Here is a 20,861-nt window from a genome sequence, read left to right as displayed (position 1 = left end):
CACAAACTTAATTTCGAAACAAACATTGTGACATATGTAGATATTTAAAAAAAAATTACCAAAATTGTTAAAGTCTGCTATTAACTGTTTAGTTAAGTACCCCTAAAATATTTAAGTTATTGAATTACATGAAATATTCTACATAATCAATTTTCCTTCTAAGTATTACATCTAGTTAGTTATGACACTGGAACGTTCGGAAGTATTATTTTCGACTCTTTCATACTTTGAGACCTTCTTTACACAATAGGATTCCATTTGCTATGAAGTATGTAAATGTGATAAATAGTGATTAATTCTCTGTAAGTAAATATTCATTTGACACAGGAAAAAAAAAATCTAACGAATTTCTTTGTCTGTGGACGTGTATAACTTCACATAAAAATATTTCATACTGAAATCATGAATACTGCTTTTCAAATAGTTTAATACTAAATAGCTATACATTTAGGGTCATGTTAAATTCACATATTTATATGTTCATTTAAATATTCTTTAAAAAAAATATGCTTCACAAAGCTTGGATGTTACAATAAATATGTAACTGTTTAGGTTGATATGGAGTAGGTATAAGTGGCACAATGCTGCACCGCATTGCTAGTGTTTTGTAATTAAATTTCATGAGCGATTTAATACCTATTTGTGTGTGAAGGGGGCAGAAGGGTTCTGCCCGATTTAGCATTTGCATTTTTGGAGCCACTTTTCAACGTTCTCTTGTTTGCCACCAATGCGAAGATTTAAAATTGAAATCAGGAGCAAGTGTGACACCTACCTGTGAAACGCAGCAATTACGTACATTTCACTGCAGCACAGTTTCACACGAGTACCCTGTCTGTATAAGATAATGTCTTGCTATAGTTTTGTTATTGTTGTTATTTATTATTATTATTATTATTATTATTATTATTATTATTATTAATTATTTTATTTTAAATAATAATAATAAAATTATACAGGGCTCTGTAGATAGATAATTACTTTTGATGGAATAATTATCATTTCCTAGACGATAATAGCAAGACATCAGCATAAAATCCTTAGAGAATATTAATACACGCCTGCTTTTCTATATTCGAAATTAATTTTGGGTTATGACCACTTAGCAGTGAGATGTGAAGAGTTAACAGATGTAGAACACCCAACAAAACTTAAGGCAAGGTGGGATTTCAAAAGTATCATTTTTTTTTACCAACTCCAATATTTTAATAACTTCAAACTTACCACTAAGTTTAGGGTATATTTACATACCCCATACGAGCCTTAACTCCTTGAGAAGAAGAAATGTCTGTCTGTTTGTCTGTCTGTCTGTCTGTCTATCAATCAATACAATAGATTGATCTGTATACCAAGTTATTTATGATAGGAATATATTCTCGAATCTGATCTTTTTTTTATATACAAACGTGTTTATTCATCCTCAAAGGATTGTATCATTTTAAAGTAGTAATAATAATAATAATAACCTTTTATGTCCAAGCAACACTGTACTGTTTTCCTTCTGTTAAAACTTTTTTTTAATTATTTAGCGTGTATAAACGTGATCTGACTTTGAATTCTATCCAATAAGTATGCCCCTTTACAAATGAAGAAAAAAAATCGAAACGTTTAAAAATTAAATTAATTAGTTGTATTTTTTTTTACTATGAAACAACTCAAGAAAACATTGAAATGTATATATTTATATTACCGAAAACAGCATAAGTCATTGTACAACTGTCTTGATTTTATAATTTACTTCAAAGATATTGATGATCCATTTAAATACAAAATTGCTACATTAAATATACAGAATCAAATTAATACAAATCTTGTAATTCCATGTAGTTTGGATTAAGACGTGTTAAACCAGTCAAAATTTGGAAAGAAAAAGTTTGTATTGGCCAGATAATATTTGAACTACTGTATTTTCTCGGTGGCAGAACTGATAAATTGTCAAGGCATTATATGAATAATAAATTAAAATTGTCCAAATGCTTGCAGAAGGAGCCATAATTAAATGCTGGACATACCTTTCTTCATTTCATAAGTAGTGTCTTTGTTAAGGTCTACTTGAGATTGGGTTCTAAGTTTGCACTCTTTGGTCAAGACCTCAGCTCTATTTAGGACAGTCTGGGTTAATCCATTGAAGTGTGGGACGCTGTTGGCTGATGGCGTTGTGCTGGGTCCATGGTGACTGTGGAGGTGGCCAAATGACCCATAGTTCGTGTACCCGGGGTAAAAAGGTGTACTGTAGTACAGGGGACGGGATAAAACAGCGTTGTTTGGGAAGTGGCAAGGGGCAGAGGGAGACCTGGATGGGGAAGAGGTATTGCCAACTATAGACTGAGTTGCAGTTGCCCCAGGTCCTGGAGAACTGCTTTCTTTACTCTTGTCCGAAGAGGTGGCTATCTCTGCCAAGGACCACAGTTTTGGCTTAGAGGTGGAAGTTGGAGGAGAGTGGATGACTGAGGTGGCATTGCTCGTGACTGTACCATTCTGGATTTGGGTACTCCTATGAGCTAGGTCTAGGGGGTGAGCTTGATGGTGTTGGGAATGGAGCTGCTGAACTGTTGGGTGGTGATGAAGAAGATGATGGTGTAGAGGATGTTCTTCTGTTGTCTGCTGGATCTGTACTGTTTGACACAGCGATGGAGGAGTTGGGGCATTGCCTTTGGACAGGAGATCACCTCTGTCCTCTATCTCATTTAATTCCGAGTCACTTCTGATGGGGTTTAATTCTTTTCCATGTAGTGCAGTGCCTTCTAGTCGATCAGGCTCCTCCAGGCTAGGAGTTCTCTTCCCTACAAACAAATAACAGACAAAGGCCAAATGATTTATTAGGGATTTCTAAATGAAGTTTTTTGTTTTTGTAATGTTTGATTTTGGAAATGGCACTCTCTATTTTTAACTCCTCAAAAAAGAAAATGCTAAAACTAAAAAAAAAATCCTAATATAATGTAGATTTCAAAATAATTGAAACCTTTCTTTTTTCCATTTTAGATAAAAAAAAAAAATCTGGGATGTAACATGCAATATATCTGGCACACTGATATTTAATGCTCACATCTGGCACTCTGATAGTTAAACCCTTCAATACCAGAGAGACTTCATTATGCTTATTACATTGCTCTAGTGCCCATAGTGTTTAGAAATTCTCATTAAAATATTATCCTCCCACCCCTTTCCCCAATTACCCTCCCTCACAATCAAAAGCCTACGTAATTTGAGATTGCAAGTCAAAATAATTTAAAAAAAACCAACCTGTGTCCCCATCAGGATCCCCCTTTTCGTCTAATTTCTGCGGGTCATCTTCATCATTTTTCTCCAGATCGATGTTCTCTTCGTCTTCCTCGTCCTCACTCCTGTTCCTAGGAGTCCAGGTCATTTTATTCTCCTTTTTAAGCCTCCTCCTTGCATTGGCAAACCAGGTGGACACTTGGGTGAGAGTCATCTTGGTGATGATGGCTAGCATAATCTTCTCACCTTTGGTGGGGTAAGGGTTTTTCCTGTGCTCATTGAGCCAGGCCTTTAAAGTGGCGGTGGCATCTCTGGTGGCATTTTTCCTGTATGCTGGGTCACCATAAGGATACGATCCCAGAGGGGCAGCATAGGGGTGATAACCTAATGATCCCGCCATACTTGAACTGTGGTCATATGGTGAGCCCTACAAATGAAACAAAGTATAATTAGTTCTGACATGACGTCTTATGTAGTTTCTTTATATATGAAGGCTTATGATTACTATATGGTGTTGTTTAAAATATCAATATTATTTATTGTCTGTTCAATAGAGATAGATAGACAGACTGGCACACAGAAGATGTACTTTGACTTTTTACAATAACATATCAATAAATATAAACTTGAATGTATAGTTATTTATATTGCTGTTCCTTTTAGCTTTGGCCTACATTTTGAGTATGTGACGACTGACTCAATTCAAATACTCCAAGTCTCTGTCAGATAAAATGTAGTATATTTTTAAGACACCAGTCGTACGGTATTTAATTCTGTATTTGGGAGCTGGGAGACGAAACAGCAGAGAGTAATCTACATATGCCCTTTAATTTCTCAGAGTAACTACACCTAAGAATGGGTTACTGACAGAGAACCACAAAACTATAAATTAAAAAGTTCACAAAGCTTTAATTACATCGGTTGTTGCTGGGGTTTTATACTGCTAATTAAATCAGCGCTGAGCTAATAAACGTAATTCAAAACATTTTTATTTCCCAGACAACAACTATAATAAACATGAACGCACAAGAGGGGTATGCAAAAATATAAAAAGCACAGACAAAAGGAAATATTAATGCAAAGAAAAACACAATATAAAGATAGACAGATAGAGATATATATTTATATTTACACAGCTTGTATTTTCAATAAAGTATTTGCAATCATTGCTATATTAATTTATCCATGATACAATCATACAAGGAATTTTGGCCATTATGATTAATTATGATTAATTTCCAGAAATGTCTAAACACCAGGTCACTTTAATAAAGTTTACGCCTGATTTACAAATCTGAAGTAAAACAGATTCAAGGGCTGTGAATGCTTTAAAGATCACATTACGATTTGGGATTCCCCCCACCCCACCCGCCGGTTGATGGAGGAATCCTCTGTAATTGAAAACATACTGAAAATTTCAGATAACCTTTTTTAACGCTTTGCATTCCAGAGAGCTGTACAAGTACCAGGACCTATCTAACGGGATCTATAATTGCTCAAAAAACAAGATCTTAAGAAAAACTTCTATAACCTCATTCTAAAAGACTCAGGATAATTGCAGTGAAGAACAACCAAGGTCACCAATTTACAGGACAGAATAGGCAGGCTTGCTATTCCCAGGGGCATGTACGTTTTAATTTATCCTGCACACACCACAATAATCATTAACGTCACATTATGACAGATTAAAAGGACAAGGTCCCTAATCATCCTAGAGTAGTTATTGCTGGTGACTTTTACAGGGTTAGTTAGTTACTAAACTCCGAAATGTAGCGAATTAATATCCGAATGAGAAAAGATCTTCAAACTGCGAATATAGCTTGAGTTGGAGAATTTAACCAGATCAGCTATCTTTTTGCCCAAATTTGCAGTAAGCATTTCAATTCGCCAATTCGCTACGGTTTAAAGTTTGTTTTTGGTCTGCACTGTTTAAATAAAATCTTAAATTATTTTAAATGCATAAATGCATTGAACTTCTATAATGTTTTGAGTCATCTCCACACAAAGCAGAATTCCATTTCGCTACAGTGTTTTATTATGATACATATGGATACAATGTACAATGAATCCTGCTGTGGGCAATATATTGTATTTGTTTACTGACATGGTTTTGTTTACATTTCTCAAAGCTATTAAAATATTGCACATTTCCAAACTCTTAATCAATGTGTGGGAAAAAGGAGCGGAGGGGGTGGGGTGATAATAGAATTTGGGGCGCCAAAGAAATCATCGCAAAACTATGCCCTCTGTCTATCCCCTCTCCCCTTGCAGCTCAGTATTAAGAAAATGCTAATGGCATTTCTTACCACATAGGAAGTAAATGCAGCAGTTGGATCCCCGCTGTACTGTAGGGGAGAGTTGAAGCCAGTGGAACTAGCTGTGAAAGCTGTAGATCCAGCATAGGGTGAAAAGGCAGAGCCAGAAGAAGACCTTCCAAGCTCATCAGTCCTGGGTCCAGAGATGACACTGGTACTGTATGCAGGGCAGGAATATAGAGCCAAAGAAGCAGATGGTTGGTATAAGTAGCCCTGAGGATAGGACATGGCAAGACACATGCATATACTGTTATCTTTGGAGACACACACTGCAAGGAAAAAAATGGGGAAGCCGTTCTCCTTGGGGTACTTTGGAAGCCCCACCGGTTGTAAATCTGAAAGTCTTAATTCTCGTTCTCTGGCTGCTGATCCCTCTCTCCCTCTGTGTTCTGCTTGCTGCTTTGCTCCCTCGCAAGATTTTTTTTCCCCTTGCTTTTCCTCTGTACTGAGAGGGAGGGGAAAGGTTCGGTGGGAGGATGGGTGGGTTGATGTAGACTTTAGCTTTGGAATAAGAAGAAAAAAAAAGTCCTGCCAAGATGCTTAGTTGGAAATTGAGGATTCTGACGCCTAATGCCACTCCTACTGGGGTGTTGTCACTAGAAAGGGATGGTGATGGGGCTACCCAATTATCAGCATGCTTTTTTCCCTTTCTCTTTCTACCTCTCTGTTCCTTGGCAAAACCTGCCCCTTGATGGCCATCACACACAATGCAAGCACTGTAAAACAGCAATCCCAACTTTCTATACTTAAGATGCAATGGGGGGTGGGGGGAGGAGAGTTCACACTCATTCACAGGGCTGGTAGTCCTTATCACTCGGAGAAGCAAATTCATTCCACTTGGAAGTTTTTCTCTAGATCTCTGCAAGATGCTCAGACCTTATATTTAATATTTTAATATTTGAATTTGATTAAGGAGGTGTCTGGACTGTAAGTGCTACTATAATCACACCTAGTGTACATACAAATACTCGAGTGAGTACCTGTTGATTTGGGGGAGACGGGGGGCACAACAAAATAAAGAATAATGAAAATGAATGCATTTAATGTATAATTCATATGTATCACATTAACAAATATGAATCATATTGATGTAGCCCAGCAGACCAAGCTTTTAAGATTTGCCTACAATCCCAGTTCCCAGAAATGTGTGATTAGGTGAGGTCAGGAACTGCGAATTAAATGGAAAGATCTAGTGGAATAAGCAGGTATTTTCTCCTTCTATCTAAAACTCATAAAAGGTTTGAAGAGAAAGCAGATTAGAATCATATGAAGTATAGTAAATCTCCCCCCCCCCCCCCCCCCCCAGATAAGAGATTGTAATCTGTTCTGATTCCACCGGATATATTTCCCAACAGTATGTGTGTGTTTGTGTGTGTGTGTGTGTGTGTGGGGGGGGGGGGGGGGGGGGGGGGGGGCACATTGATTTCTTATGTAGTCTGATGTATTCATTTTTGGTGTATCCTTTTTTTATGTTGAATAGTATACTTAATCTCCAGGGGAAACATTTTGAAAATCTCATGAGCTGTAACCTTAATATGCCATATTACATGTCGACTAATTCCAAATAAATTGTCTACTAATTGCATAACTAATGACAGGTAATTTGACATTTTAATTTCCAGCTTTCCAGAGGCACCGTGTATGACAATCACATCATGTGTATGCAACTAGGTTTTAACATAGGACTGATTACACCATGTCACTGCTGAGAGATTCCGGTCGAACTGGTATCACCTCTTCATAGTGAGTAGATGTGGCATCTGTATAAATGTATCTGGATAAACACTTATGAAGTACAGGCTTTTAATGGGATTGGCTATGTGTAGTATATGTAGTATATTAACTGGGCAGGCAAATACACAAACACATGGGTGTGCAAATGTGAAGGGAAATTACAAAGCAACAAGCATTTAATTTGCAATTTAAATGACTGTGATCGTTAATGTATTCGGTGTAATTATTGATAGTTGGATTTTAAGTAACCGATTCTTGCAGTGTACCTAGTTAATCAATGCTGTCGTGTTAGATGTAGATTTCACACGGATCCAACTTAGTAATATAACCTCTTGGGATACAATTGTGTTATTTCCACGATGGGATTCTATACATTCCTGTGCACTCAGACAACGATTCGACTATGTGACTTAAGAGTTAGAAACTCTAGTGGTGATATTTATCAAGGCAAAAACTGGCGATATTGTGGAGCAAAGTGCTAAATAAACTCGAATCACTATGGAAACCAATAGAATGTCTGCCATCGTTTAGTTATTCGCCCTTAAATAGCACATGTTTTGCCTCAGTAAATATGGACTTAAATATATACATTTTTTCAGTATATGTCTTTATGATTCCTGTACAGTCCTACTTTTAAATCCCATTAATTAGAGGCAAGATGCCAGGACCAATAATATATACATTGATTTGTTAACCCATCTTCATAAAAGGGTTAAAGTGTAAGCCTAACTCACTGATGTATATGCAAACAATGGACCGATGTCTCTTATTTGTGAGCTGTCAACAGAAGTTATATGAACCTATAGAGATGCATACATATCTATGTCAAGTGCAATGTTACTAATTTTTCACAAAAAAAAAAAAGATAATTAATTTTCCTCCTGCTTTGTAAACATGCGATCCTTTTAAAAATAATTCATACGGCCCATGTGCAATTTACACTAGATACATTAGCTTGCCTAACAGCATCAATCATCAATGCAGTGCAATAGTCAGATCATTGTGTTACCATAGCCCCTCTCTCTCATAGTCCACACAAGCGAAGCTGGTGTGTCCCTAACTGCCCATTAGGAACTGCATTACTTGTTGAATTCTAGGTAGCGCAAAAGTTCAGATTTACCCGAGGTTTAAATTGCAAATACCGGACTATCATGCGATATATTTTCCTATGCACGTTGCCGCGTCTTGTACTAAGCTGCGATTTGCAAAACGTAGACCAAATTTGTAATGATACAAAATCTCTCTCTTTTTTTTTTTTTTTTTTTTTTTTTAAAGCAAATCAATTTTTTTTTGTTCAGTTTTGGCTCCCCTTTCCTAAATGTTTCATTTCACAGCTTGTAGGGAGGTTTGTAGCTATTGTGTATGTGATTTTGTGTCACTGTATATTATGCTCATGCGAGGATATCCATAACGTTCGGTTTATGCACAAAACAAAAGGTTAGTTGCAATGGGCAAACAAAGCCCGTGATCTATAAGAGATCAGAGTCCAGCCGTCCTGTGTCAGGAAGAGTTAATCATACACTCATCTCACATCCCCTGGATTCCCTTTAACTGCTATCCCCACCCGCATGCGCTGATTGGTTCTCCCTTTGCTTGCCTCTGCTTCCCCATTGGCCCAGGGGAGGCGCCCATCCTCGAACGCCCGAGAGAGTGCTCCAATGTGTGACGTCACGGCTCATTGATGCCCTGTTCTGTGCCAATAATGACCTGCTCGGCTTTCCAAAGTGCTTAAAGCAGATAGCTAATAATTACATGAACTCGGCGCAGAGCAGAGACAACCGAGCTCAGGGAAAAAGCTATCTCTTGCTAAATGTCTTAACACCATCAAGGTAAGAGGCTTTGCTGTGGCTATGGCTGAGCTTGGGAGCCCCATACTGGCCCTGTGCACCAGCTTGTGATCCTGACAACACAAATTGTCCCAGGGAGTTTTGTTGGCCAAACTTTTGTTTCCATTGTGGGAGGATCTGAAACCCCTCATTTTCCTTGTTCTGTCAAGTGGAAAGGCTCTCACTGTGCTATGTCTGTATTGGGGATCAGCAGTAGGTCATAGCATCTAACAGTCACTTCGAATAATATTTACACGTTCATAAATACAGAGGAGCGATGACCAAAGTGGGATTCTTGAAGTGGGAATCTATCATTCTTGAATGTATCTCAGCCAGAGCAGTGAGCTTTCTTCTGCTTGACCTTTTTAATTGTTCAGAGCTATTTCGCGTTCACTCTTTGCATCATTAACTGAAGCGCTCACCTACTTTCATATGCTGAAACTCCCCTTATTACAGCTTTTTTTTTCCTCAATTATGCAATCTGTAGTTAGATTGTTAAATCACACTTTAGTGCAAAAAAAAAATATTTATATAAATACTGGGATATGTTTTTAATCTGATACAAGTTATGACTTTAATTATTTCACTGCTGCATGCATCTTTTACATTTAATTTAACATTATTATTATTATCATCACTACTATGATTTTCTGAAAGGTAAAGCCACTAAACAGTGAGTTGTAATTGGCAGCCAAATAAATTGTAAAATTTTAAACCTGTTGACATCTTTACTTGTTTTGGCCTAAATTTTATAATTTCTTTCTTTATTTCCCAGTGAAGTAGATGAACCTCAATATTCTGAATATTTGATTGTTTGAATTATTGTTCCATGTTTGTCTCCTTAATATCGTGTGTTCATTTTTAGGTTAATTTAAATCTGGCATAGTGGTGATATGTTAATTAACCTTGCATTGAGTTGCAGAGCTATTTGGCAGTTAAAGTGTAAATCATGTACTTGATTGGTAAATCTACTTTCAGTAATTTCATACAAATGTATTCAAATGTTTCACCATTTGAGTATGTGCTTTGTCTCTGCAGTTACTATTTCAACTTCAAATTGATGGCAATTTTTTTTTAAGTTCTAATTTTAGATGATCAGTAAAATTTCTAAATTGGAAATGCAGGTCTTTGTACATATAATTTGCATATATTAAGTGACAAAACTAGCTGTGAATCTAAATTACAAAGATGAACTATTTTGATACCAAAGGAAAAAATGGATTCACGCACAGGTAATGTTTAATATTGGATTAAATGATGTAATTCATTAATTGTTTGCTCTCAGTGTGTAATAATTGCCCAGAGTGATTCAGCGTCTAAATCAAAATAAGATTTGTTAGATTTGAAAATTCTAATTGTATTTTATTCATATTATTTTACAATTTAGTTTGACACCGCTTTATAATTACTATACATTTTCTGTACTTTAAAGTATGTAAGCATTAGCACATAATTTGTAGTTAAACCCAATTTATTTTAATTATCATTTGCACTAGATTTTTTTTTTTTTTTCATTAAACTGGTAATTGTGGACAATTGACGAGTATTTCTGGGCAAAATATTTGAGCTGGAAATATAGTTAAATTTTTTTTTTCAAGTTTGCCCATTTTGACATACTATTTGTTTAGAAGAAATAAGCTTCTAGTAGGGATATATTGAAGCTAATCGAAAATGACCATTAATTTATATCAGGTACATGTTGCATCTTTTTAAGGATAGAGGAAAATGTGAAAAAGATAGATGGGTCTATTTAAAGTAATAGAAGGGATAACTGGGAGGAGTTAAATGGAAATAAACAAGAAATGGTGTTGACAAGAAAGAGTTTACATAACCAGTGGGAGGCATTCTATTTAAGGGCCATATCACGGAGCACTAGTGAGAAGTCTGAAATGGAGAAAGGGGAGGGAATACTGTATAGATAGATGTTATTTGTAGCCATAGAAGGAAGTGCACAGAATTGGATGAAACACTGAATGAAGTCTCGAGACATCAGAGCAACAATTTTAATTTTCAGATCATATATCCCATTTTGCCTTTAATTTGAGGATAATGAGTCACATCCTTTACTCCTTTTTTATTGTCTTTTATATTCCATCTGTTGCCCTACCTATGGTTATATTCGATTACAATTTGTAGAACACTTTGGATAAAACTGCTATATAATACCTGTTAAATAAATGCATTAAACATAATAATTAATACACCTATGCTAATATGATCAAAACAACATAATATTCAGTGCTGTCTAGTCAATAACATTTTTCTTCAGTGAAAGTTTATATTTTAATTACGTTACCTTTTGTACTTCTATAATATAAAAAAGGGTAATTTGACTATTTTCTTCTAAACATTTGCAGAAAAAAAAACAAAAAACACTTATTCAATCCAGTTTATATTAATGCACAGACTAATATATTTGTTCTTTTTACCATATTCCTCACACAAGTGATGGGCATAGTAAAATATCTTGCTGCCTATTTACTGAACGTTGCGTTCTGCTGAGCTCATATGACTTGCAAAATTGCATTGTGAGTTGATTATTTTTAAATTTGGCAACTTTGGCCTTAATTTTGCAAGTTGGTTGTTAGCGCAACATCTTAGTTTTCTCAATAAACCATTTTGTGTTTTTTTTTTGTTTTTTTTACAGTAATAAATAAAGTAGAATTGTAAGAAATGATAATTATCTAGGTCTGCAACGGTTAAGCTGGAATATATATATATTTTTTTCCTTTTTGCTGAAACCAGTTTAGAGTATTGCTGAATGCTAAGGATTCATAATTGAAACATAGTCTGCAGCAGACTCTGTTCCCAGTGCCTGGGGGGAGATTGCAGTGAATTATAAAGCAGTTGGACTGGTACTGTTTATAAACATTATTTAAAACTGGCATTAAGGTGAAATCTTAGCATGATGTGAATTGCTGATCATTTCAAGGCATCTGTCTATTTTGATACGTTTGTCTGGTAAACTGGTTTCTCACTCTGTAATAGCTAAAAATTGATGTTGGTTATATATATTTTTTTTCTTCTCTTTCCAAATAGCTCGCAGACCACTTAGCTGAAGCTCAGCAACCTGGGACTGCTTAAAGTGCAGTGCTGCTTTCTGGGCCCTGACAAAAATGTAAGAAAAACAATCATCCAATGCTTTTTTTTACTTTGTTTTTACTTCCACTTTTAACTTATCTTTTCTTCTATTAAAATTAATTTTATACAAAAATCTGTAACAGCTTTTTTTTTTTTTTTTGCTTTTTGTCGAAATCCCACTCATCATAATTTTTTTAGTTTTCATTCATTGGAGGGTGTGCATGCAATTTATAATATGTGGACTGCCTTACACCAATTAGCTTCAACTCCAGCTTCATTCACTGGCAAAACAGGGCTACAATCTGTGTTCTTGGCACTTTCAGGGTGACAGTAGTTCATGTGTCCATCATGGGCAGTTTCTTTCAACAGATAGCATTATGCCACAATGGTTAAAATTATGGTGTATGTGGAGTAGTACTATGAATTGGTGACTTATTTGGTAGCATAGAATCCTTGTTACACTTTTTCATACTAGGTAAGTTGGAAGAGTCAGTAAAACCCACATATCAGGATTCATAAGTCATTTTGTTGATGTGCAAAGTGCTGACACACTCCCATACTTCAGTATATATTTGTGAGATAATCATAGCTCTATATATCAGCGAAGAATAGGAGGTTTGCTCATTAAACATAAAATTGTAGAGAATTGACAACAAAAATGAACGCTGCTGCCAGACTGATTTTTCTCTGTAGTCTGTAATCTCACACCTCACTCCTCTGCCAGTCCTTACATTGGCTTCCTGTATGCTATAGGAGTCATTTCAAGGTATTAATTCACACCTATAAAGCACTGAACAACTCTAGCCCCTCTTATATCTCCTCACAGATCCATAGGTATGACCCTTCTTGGTCTCTCCGCTCTGCCCGTGACCACCTCCTGTCCGTTGTCTGCACCCGTACGGCCAACTCACGCTTGCAGGACTTCTTGCGGGCTGCTCCCTTCCTATGGAATAGCCTGCCTACCGCCATCAGACTCTCCCCTAGTCTTACATCTTTTAAGAAGTGCCTTAAAACCATCTCTTTAGGAAAGCTTATGGCCTCCAAGACTAACCTCTACCTCACATACCTGTCTCTTGCTCTCTCCTAAAGGGCAGCCCACCTTATTTGACTGCAAATTCCTGTCCTAATGTGATTTACACCCCACCTCCTATAGAATGTAAGCTTGATTGAGCAGGGTCCTCTTCAACTTATTGTTCCCGAAGGTTTTTTGTAATTGTCCTATTTATAGTAAAACCCCCCTCTCACAATATTGTAAAGCGCTACGGAATCTTTTGCGCTATATAAATGGCAATAATATTTAATAATAATAATAAAATTAGAAAAACAGGCTGCACTTGGGTTTTTCTGTATAGGCTAATTCGACTTAATTCTGATGGTCTGTGCTGTCATAACTGACTGTTCTTCCATAGTGGAATCACCCATTGAATGAAATTACTACAAGGGTGTAGAAAGCCACCAAAGCTAAATAATTGGTACATTTCTAGACTTGCACATGGTGAGAAAATTGGTTTCGGCTGAATCTAAAATTTTTCTGGATGGCTGGATTTCAGCCATAATGTGGTTTGGCTTCTTATCAGAATTTTGGGAAACCATGCAGGAAACATATTCGACAAACCAAAATGGTGCAACAATGGGTCAATCGGTATGCTGCAAGATTTTATTATATATATATATATATATATATATATATTATTAGTTAATACATTGTGAAACACAAATACACACACCAGGCAAGCCATAAGACTTGCTTTTCCCACAGAAATCTCCCTTTAACAGTGCTCTCACTACTGCAAGGGATTCTGGGTAGACATATGCAAATGAGCTCAACAAAGAACAAATTTTTGACTCATAATTCCACTTTATACATGGATTCCTTGGAGTATGTGTCTGCTGTATGCAACAGGTTTGAAACACAGCTCAGGAAGAGGAACAAAGCCAGTGAACCACTCATGGACAGCTGTTTCATTGTTAATGCAACTCATCAGCATGAGGTTGGTTACTGGCTTGAAATGGAGGATTGGCGTTACTTGTAAAGTACATACTAACAGTGTGTGTGTGTGTGTGTGTGTGTGTGTGTATGTGTATGTATATGTATATATATATGTGTGTGTGTGTGTGTGTATATATATATATATATATAATATATTTTTTATTTTTTTTATTGCTCCTACTTTTTTCTCTCTGTTGATCACTTCTCACTTGATCTGTGAATAAAATCAATATTTTATGGCTATCCCTTTCATATTTCTCATCAATCCAACATCTCTTAATTTGGCGCCATGGCTGGCCTGAATTTTGAATTATGAATCAAAACTAACATGCTTATCCATAGGGCATTTCGTTGTTTTGTGATTCTGATAAATTTCAGCTTGGAGTTTGGGTATTCAAATGACCATCTGATAGGCCCCAATTTGAATAAATTTTAGTTCGTAATGAAATGAATCTCCAAGTATAAACATTTCACTGTAGCATTACACAGACCAGGTTTTGAAGACGGCATAGAGTAGCAATTGGCCTTAAGGGGTTAAATATTCCAAATCAATTGTGAATTCAACCTCTTGAGATAAGTTGACTAAAGTCTGAATTCTCAACTAGGTTTGAAATAAAAGCGCGTTGAAATTCATTTAGTGTTTAGCTCGCAAAGCAGCAGAAGTATGGAGAAAAATTACTGACAAATCAATATGAAACAAAAAAAGATAATGAGACCATAATAGCATGTTAATGCTCACACGACAGTGACACCAAAAAGGTACATGAAATGCATTCAGACCTGTCATGGGTTTCTGGGGAAGATGTCAGGCAAAGGTAAAAAATTGTCAGGGTACACGTTGACTATACAGGAAAACTTCTTTGCATTTGGAACCCTGAAATTGAACTTTTAATCTTAATAATGGCATACAAACAGCCATTGGTTTTTCATACTGGAGAAAATAGTTACATACATACATACATACATACATACATACATACATACATACATACATACATACATACATACATACATACACTGAAAAAAGTTTTCCAAAGTTTTATGACAAACTAAGAAAAAAATCTTTCCAGAATGGCAACCAGAGAAGAGAAATTGCAGAGAGCACCTGCCTTGCAAAGACTTCTTATTGAGTTGCATTGGGAGGTCTGTGATTGGACAGCCACAGAAAGTCTGAACTGAGGATGTCTTACAGCTATTTCTAGCTGTTTTTAGATGTACCATGAATGGAAAAAATGCATACTTAAATGCATGCATGTTTTCATTGGGGGTATATATTCTAATTAGTGTTTTTTGTTTTGTTTTTTTATTGTGGGGAGTGGAGTGTCTTTTTGAAATGTCTGCATGTTCCTGGTACGCATTTAATGATACATTCATTTTTGATTTTGGTAAACCAACATTTTGTTTTATTTTTTAGAATTTACATACTCAAAATGTTTGGGGTTGAACTAGATCTCTGTTGACTTGGTTAAATCAAATATATTGAGCTTAATGGGACACTATAGTCAACTTTAACTTAATTAAGATCATTCCCCTGCAGTTTTATTGCTCAGTTCTCTGCTATTTATGAGTTAAATCACTTTGTTTATGCAGGCCTAGTCACACCTTCCTGCATGTGACTTACAGAGCCTTCCTAAACACTTCCTGCAAAAAGTCATCTAATGTGTACACTTCCTTTAATGCACAGTCTGTTTAATTGATCATGTCTTATCTCCTGCACTTTTAATAACCTGCTGGACTTTGAAGGAGCCTCCTGTGTGTGTTCAGTTTACGAGCAGCAGATAAAAAATAATATATAATAATATAATAATATAAAAATATATAAAGCAAGTTAATTTCCGATTGAAAATGAAACCTTTTTTTTTTTTTTGTAAAAATCTAGACTATGTCTGTCACATCCAGGGGAGGTGTGGCTAGGGCCGCATAAATAGAATAAACCTGATTTAACTCCTAAATGGCAGGGAAATGAACAGTGAGACTTCAGAGGCATGATCTATACACCTAAACTGTTTAATTAAGCTACAGCTCTTTAGTGACTATAGTATCCCTTTAAGGATCAATTATGCCAAAATTTCTGATGTCAATCTTAGGGAAGTTGTAGTAGTTTGCAAAGACTAACGTGGTCACATTTACCATGTTGGTGCAAATTAATTGGAAGGAGTTGAACATCACCCAGTCACCAGCTTCAAGTGAATTCTCACTTTTGCCATTGGCAGTTTGCTACAGCTTTAGCCTACAGATGGGGAGACCAGAGCAATTTTGCTTGACATTGCTTATTGCAAAACTGTTTTATTCTGTGTTATTTGTTATTTTATTTATAGTCTTTGTTACTACAATAGTCAGTGGTCACCCCATGACTATCTTGTAAAGAGAGTTTGTGCTTTGTGGCTAGAGTGCTTCTGACGAACAACAGAGCTAGAGGCAAAGCATTTGACCACTTGAGGACAGTACTGGAGTTTTTTACAATTTCCCTGCTATTTGCTCCTTCAACTGCTCTGACACTCTGGGGGTGCTTTGCACAGTGCAGATGGCAAATTATTCCTAGAACTGGCAATATCCTGAACTATCTGTTCTGTTTCCTATCTGAGTTTATGGAATGTGTTATTCCATATTTCAAGTATGTTTCAGAACTAATACAAGCGTACAAATTATTACTATTTCTATTGTATTCTTTGCACTAGAATTCTGCCATGTCCATAATGATTAATTTGCATGTTGATGACTGTAATAAATGCAAAACTGTATAAGGGCATTATATTAAAAATTTGAACTACAAAAATAACAAATAGTACTCATGGGTTTACAGGAACAGTAGTTGGTATTATAGCTTTTTTTTAGATTCATTGCCAAAAATTACAACTGCGTGATTTACAAGATGTCCTGGCAACTTCCAAGGATAACTTTTTTCAACTATTGATTTTTTTCGTACCTTGTGGTGAAGCATCATGTAATAATGGCAATTATGCTGTATCTCTTCTGTCTTTGTTTAAAACTTATTGTGCTTTATAAAGATTTTGCTTCCCACCCTACAAACAAAATCCAACGTTGTATACCACTGTGCGCTCTGAACGGAGTTCTGAATCTCTCTAAAATATAGTTACGTATACAGATGCTCTATTTCAAAAAGTAGTCTCCTTTGACCAATCAAAGGTCAGGATAGTATTTTCTCTCACTGCTGTTTTTTGTTCTAGTATATAATTCTCCAAAATCTGCCACATTCCTTAAAACTCACCTTCTAGACAGGACTAGTGCTTTCCAAGTTGCATTAAATAAAATTGTGTAGGGACCTAAGAATGGCATGTGAGCTCAAATTTTACCACATGACAGGAGGCTTCGTATTTTGCATATCTCTCTTTACGAACTCCATACAGCAGTAAAGAAACACATAGAAAAAAGAACCAATCACAGGAGAGCAGGATGTACACAAGGCAATGTGACCTTATCATTTCCTCTTTCTTTACTGTTCCATCAAGCAGACAGGTCAGAGTATTACTCTCCTCCATTACTTTATGTTTCTATTGCCTCTTTGAGGTTGTTTCTGTATTATATATTTTTATATACTTTGTTGTATGTTCTTGCTGTGCTTCTGTACTATGTGCAGCTGTGTTTTTTCTATGTTATTTCATAGATATTATGTAGATTTAATGTTATACTTATTTCATAACCTTTAGTTGTGATTAATATCACTTGTAATTTATCAGTTTTATAGGCATTTCATCCTTTGTTTTGATAATTATTATATGTACTTTATATGTATTTAATAGGTGTCATATGTATTTTATAACATGGATTTAATAGGTGTTAGTTGTAAATTTTGTTATTGACTTGATAGGTTTTATGTGTAGTTATGGTAGATGTACTTTATACCATGACTTTTCTGGCGATTTTCCTGGCCTTCTATACCTGGGGCATCTGGGGACCCTCTTTTCCCGCTTTCCTCCTTCCCCCCAGGGTGTCATGGGGATTCTGGGTCTGGCTGGGGCTTAACCCTTTCCCTCTCGCGGTTCCCGTCTGCTCCCACTGGCTTCGGGCATTAACCCCTTCTTCCGGGCTATCCGTTCGACCCCTTCCTCCTGCAACCCTCAGGGGGACAGCCGGACTCACTGCCCTCGCTCTCTCAGGCTGCCCCATACAGTGCACCCGGTAATCTGCTGGATACTTTCCAACATCCACTACCTTGGTGCAGGGCAGTCTGTGGGGCGACCGAGCATGATACGGCTGCCATCTTTGATCCAGCGTCTACCGAGACTCCAGGGACCATGTTCCCCCTCCTTTACCCTTGGTGGCCATCTTTAATCTTGCGTCTCGCGAGATTATGGGCGACCGTTTTGCTACTCTTGCCCACCACGATTTCGGCGCTCGAGAGTAACATATACCTGGGCTGTCAGATAGCCGTGCACAGACGTTGGACCCCAGGGTCCCAAGTTCGAATCCAGGCAAAGGTAAGTATTCTAACTGGCCTATTATTTACAGATTTGAGTCGGACTCGTGTATAGTGGTTCGAGGTACTGGAACCTGTAAGGGATATCACCCCAAAAAAATCCCTTAAAGGGATAGCACCCTCAAATTCCTTAAATATACCATTCTTGGACCCTTAGAGGGAACTCCTTAAAATAATACCACTCTGGAACTACTTAAAGGGATACCAAATCCTTAAAGGGATATCACCCTTGAATTCCTTAAAGGGATAGCACCCTTGGACACGGAGTATCAAGATGGTACTGTATAAATACATATCAGTGATGGGAGATTTGAAGGAATATCACCTGGATCAGGGTTCAGGAATCTACAGCAAGACTCTATGTCTGGTAATGGATGCTCAAAGGGATGACCCCTATCACTTAAGACTACCTGTCAGAACACAACGGAGCTTAGAGCTAGTGTTATATCCTATTATCCCTCAAAGGTCAGTCACTTTTGTCTCATTACTGCCATATTAGGCACTAAAGGGCTTATTACCCTGTGCCTTCCTGGGGTGCTGCCCCTATTACCGTGCTGCTTTTTGGAGGTCGCCCTGTGGCCACCTCTGTGATCCTGGGTGAGGCCCAGTTATACAAATCCCAATATTGTGGTTTGCCCTGCTGGGACAATTTGACAACTCTAAGTGACAGATACAGAATACCCTGCCGGGGTTATTACTCCTTACTGTCATTTATACAGACCCTGCTGGGGTCCACTGGCATTATTTAAACTACAACAGATACCCTGCTGGGGTACCTCATATCACACACCCTGCTGGGGTTATTTTGGTACTTTGAGACAATAAATTTCACACAATAAGTGCACACTACTGCATATCACACACCCTGCTGGGGTTGTTTTGATACTTTGAGACAATAAATTGCACACTACTACACCCTGCTGGGGTCTGCATGGTGCATTGCACACAATGAAACTGATTGTGCTCTCATCCAGTCTGTTTTATTTGGCCGCGACCCACGCTGGACGGGTACATACCCCGCGCACCTGAGGTGATCTCTGACTAGGTATAAGCCAATCTATTCATCAAAAATGGGGACAGAGTCGCAAGCTTCAGCACAGAATATCCCCCCTACAACACTGCTGCTTTTACTCCTACTCCTCTCAAGAGCGAGCTTGAGGATTGAAAATCCGAACTTCGGATCTGGGACCAGCACTTACAGGTTCAGACCCGGTGCTCTTGGGATGAGACCCCTACGATAGGAGAGTCACACTACCCGACCGAAGGAAATCTTATGGCAACAGCCTCTACCTACAGCTGAAGGAATACCTCCATTGATAATGAATCATGATACGGTACGGGTTTATGCCCTGTACCTATTCTGCGGCCTGCAGTTAAAGGCCCACGGGCCCGGCTAGGCGTGCACTGCTAGGCCGAACAGAGGCATGCGGTTACAACCGCTGAACAGGAGTTCCGAGCCGCCTACTTAACGATATATATTCCCCTTGAGGTGAATTTAATAATGAATGAGGTGACTGACACTCTCTATCAGGGCGATGGCCAGCACTTAAGGGTTTATACCCTGTGCACCCGGAGTGAGCCCCCACTATACGTGTGCTGCTCAGCGGAGGCAATGCTATGGCAACCTCTATGTACTGGGTGAGCTTCAGTCTGTTTTATTTGGCCACGATTTGGAATAGACCCGCAAGGGTTTCCGTGATCACTGCGATTACCTTTACAAGGGATTCTTTGGAACCGGTTGGCAACAGAGCCGGTCGTCGACCACTTCTGGACATCTGACCCGAGATCCGCTACCGCTAGCTCTATTACCCGTATAGAGCGAGAGTCAACCAATGGTGCTCCAGATAAGCGGACAGAGAACACGGTACACACAGATACCATCAATATACCTCCTACTACATCCACAGGGGATTTCACCACATCTAGGTGAAAGGCACTCAATCCTGGGGAAGACCACTTTCACGTAGTCAACTGACTTGCCTTCAGGACCTAAAGACACGTCAGGACGGTCTTCTTGCTTCCCGCTCGACCACCTTACCCAGTTTTTAGGGGACATCCTCTCCTTCCCGATCCAGTAGCTCGGAGCCTGGTGGGCCCTGATAAACTACCGAAAGAAGTAATGAATACAGGCGGGGAAGACGAGACACTCTCTTCCGGGAGAACCTCATTCAGATCACTCCAGGGAACTGAAAACTCGTCAACACCCACGTTCATCCGAGAACCAGCTGGAACCTCTTGTAGAAGACTATTCGCTCAGAGGA

At 37.7% G+C, this 20,861-nt stretch overlaps 1 protein-coding gene and 1 long non-coding RNA gene across 2 annotated transcripts in view; one reads left to right on the top strand and one right to left on the bottom strand.

Moving 5' to 3' along the window:
- Positions 1–1,663: 1,663 nt before the first annotated feature.
- Positions 1,664–6,022, bottom strand: IRX5 (iroquois homeobox 5). The gene is made up of 3 exons (XM_063438695.1): positions 5,523–6,022; positions 3,241–3,643; positions 1,664–2,780 (listed from the first exon to the last, which is right to left on the bottom strand). The coding sequence occupies exons 1-3, from the start codon at positions 5,769–5,771 to the stop codon at positions 1,993–1,995; spliced, it is 1,440 nt and encodes a 479-aa protein (XP_063294765.1). The 5' UTR covers positions 5,772–6,022; the 3' UTR covers positions 1,664–1,992.
- Positions 6,023–8,904: 2,882 nt separating this feature from the next.
- LOC134578587 (uncharacterized) overlaps positions 8,905–20,861 on the top strand; it is a 71,728-nt gene continuing 59,771 nt past the window's right edge. Inside the window, exons 1-2 of the long non-coding RNA XR_010086110.1 lie at positions 8,905–9,094; positions 12,131–12,209. This is a non-coding gene — a long non-coding RNA (uncharacterized LOC134578587). The remainder of the gene's footprint in view (positions 9,095–12,130; positions 12,210–20,861) is intronic.

Source organism: Pelobates fuscus, chromosome 12 (genome assembly GCF_036172605.1).
Source record: "Pelobates fuscus isolate aPelFus1 chromosome 12, aPelFus1.pri, whole genome shotgun sequence".
Lineage (NCBI taxonomy): Eukaryota > Metazoa > Chordata > Amphibia > Anura > Pelobatidae > Pelobates > Pelobates fuscus.
Note: the sequence above shows the minus strand (reverse complement) of the source record. Positions and strands in the feature narration are given on the sequence as shown.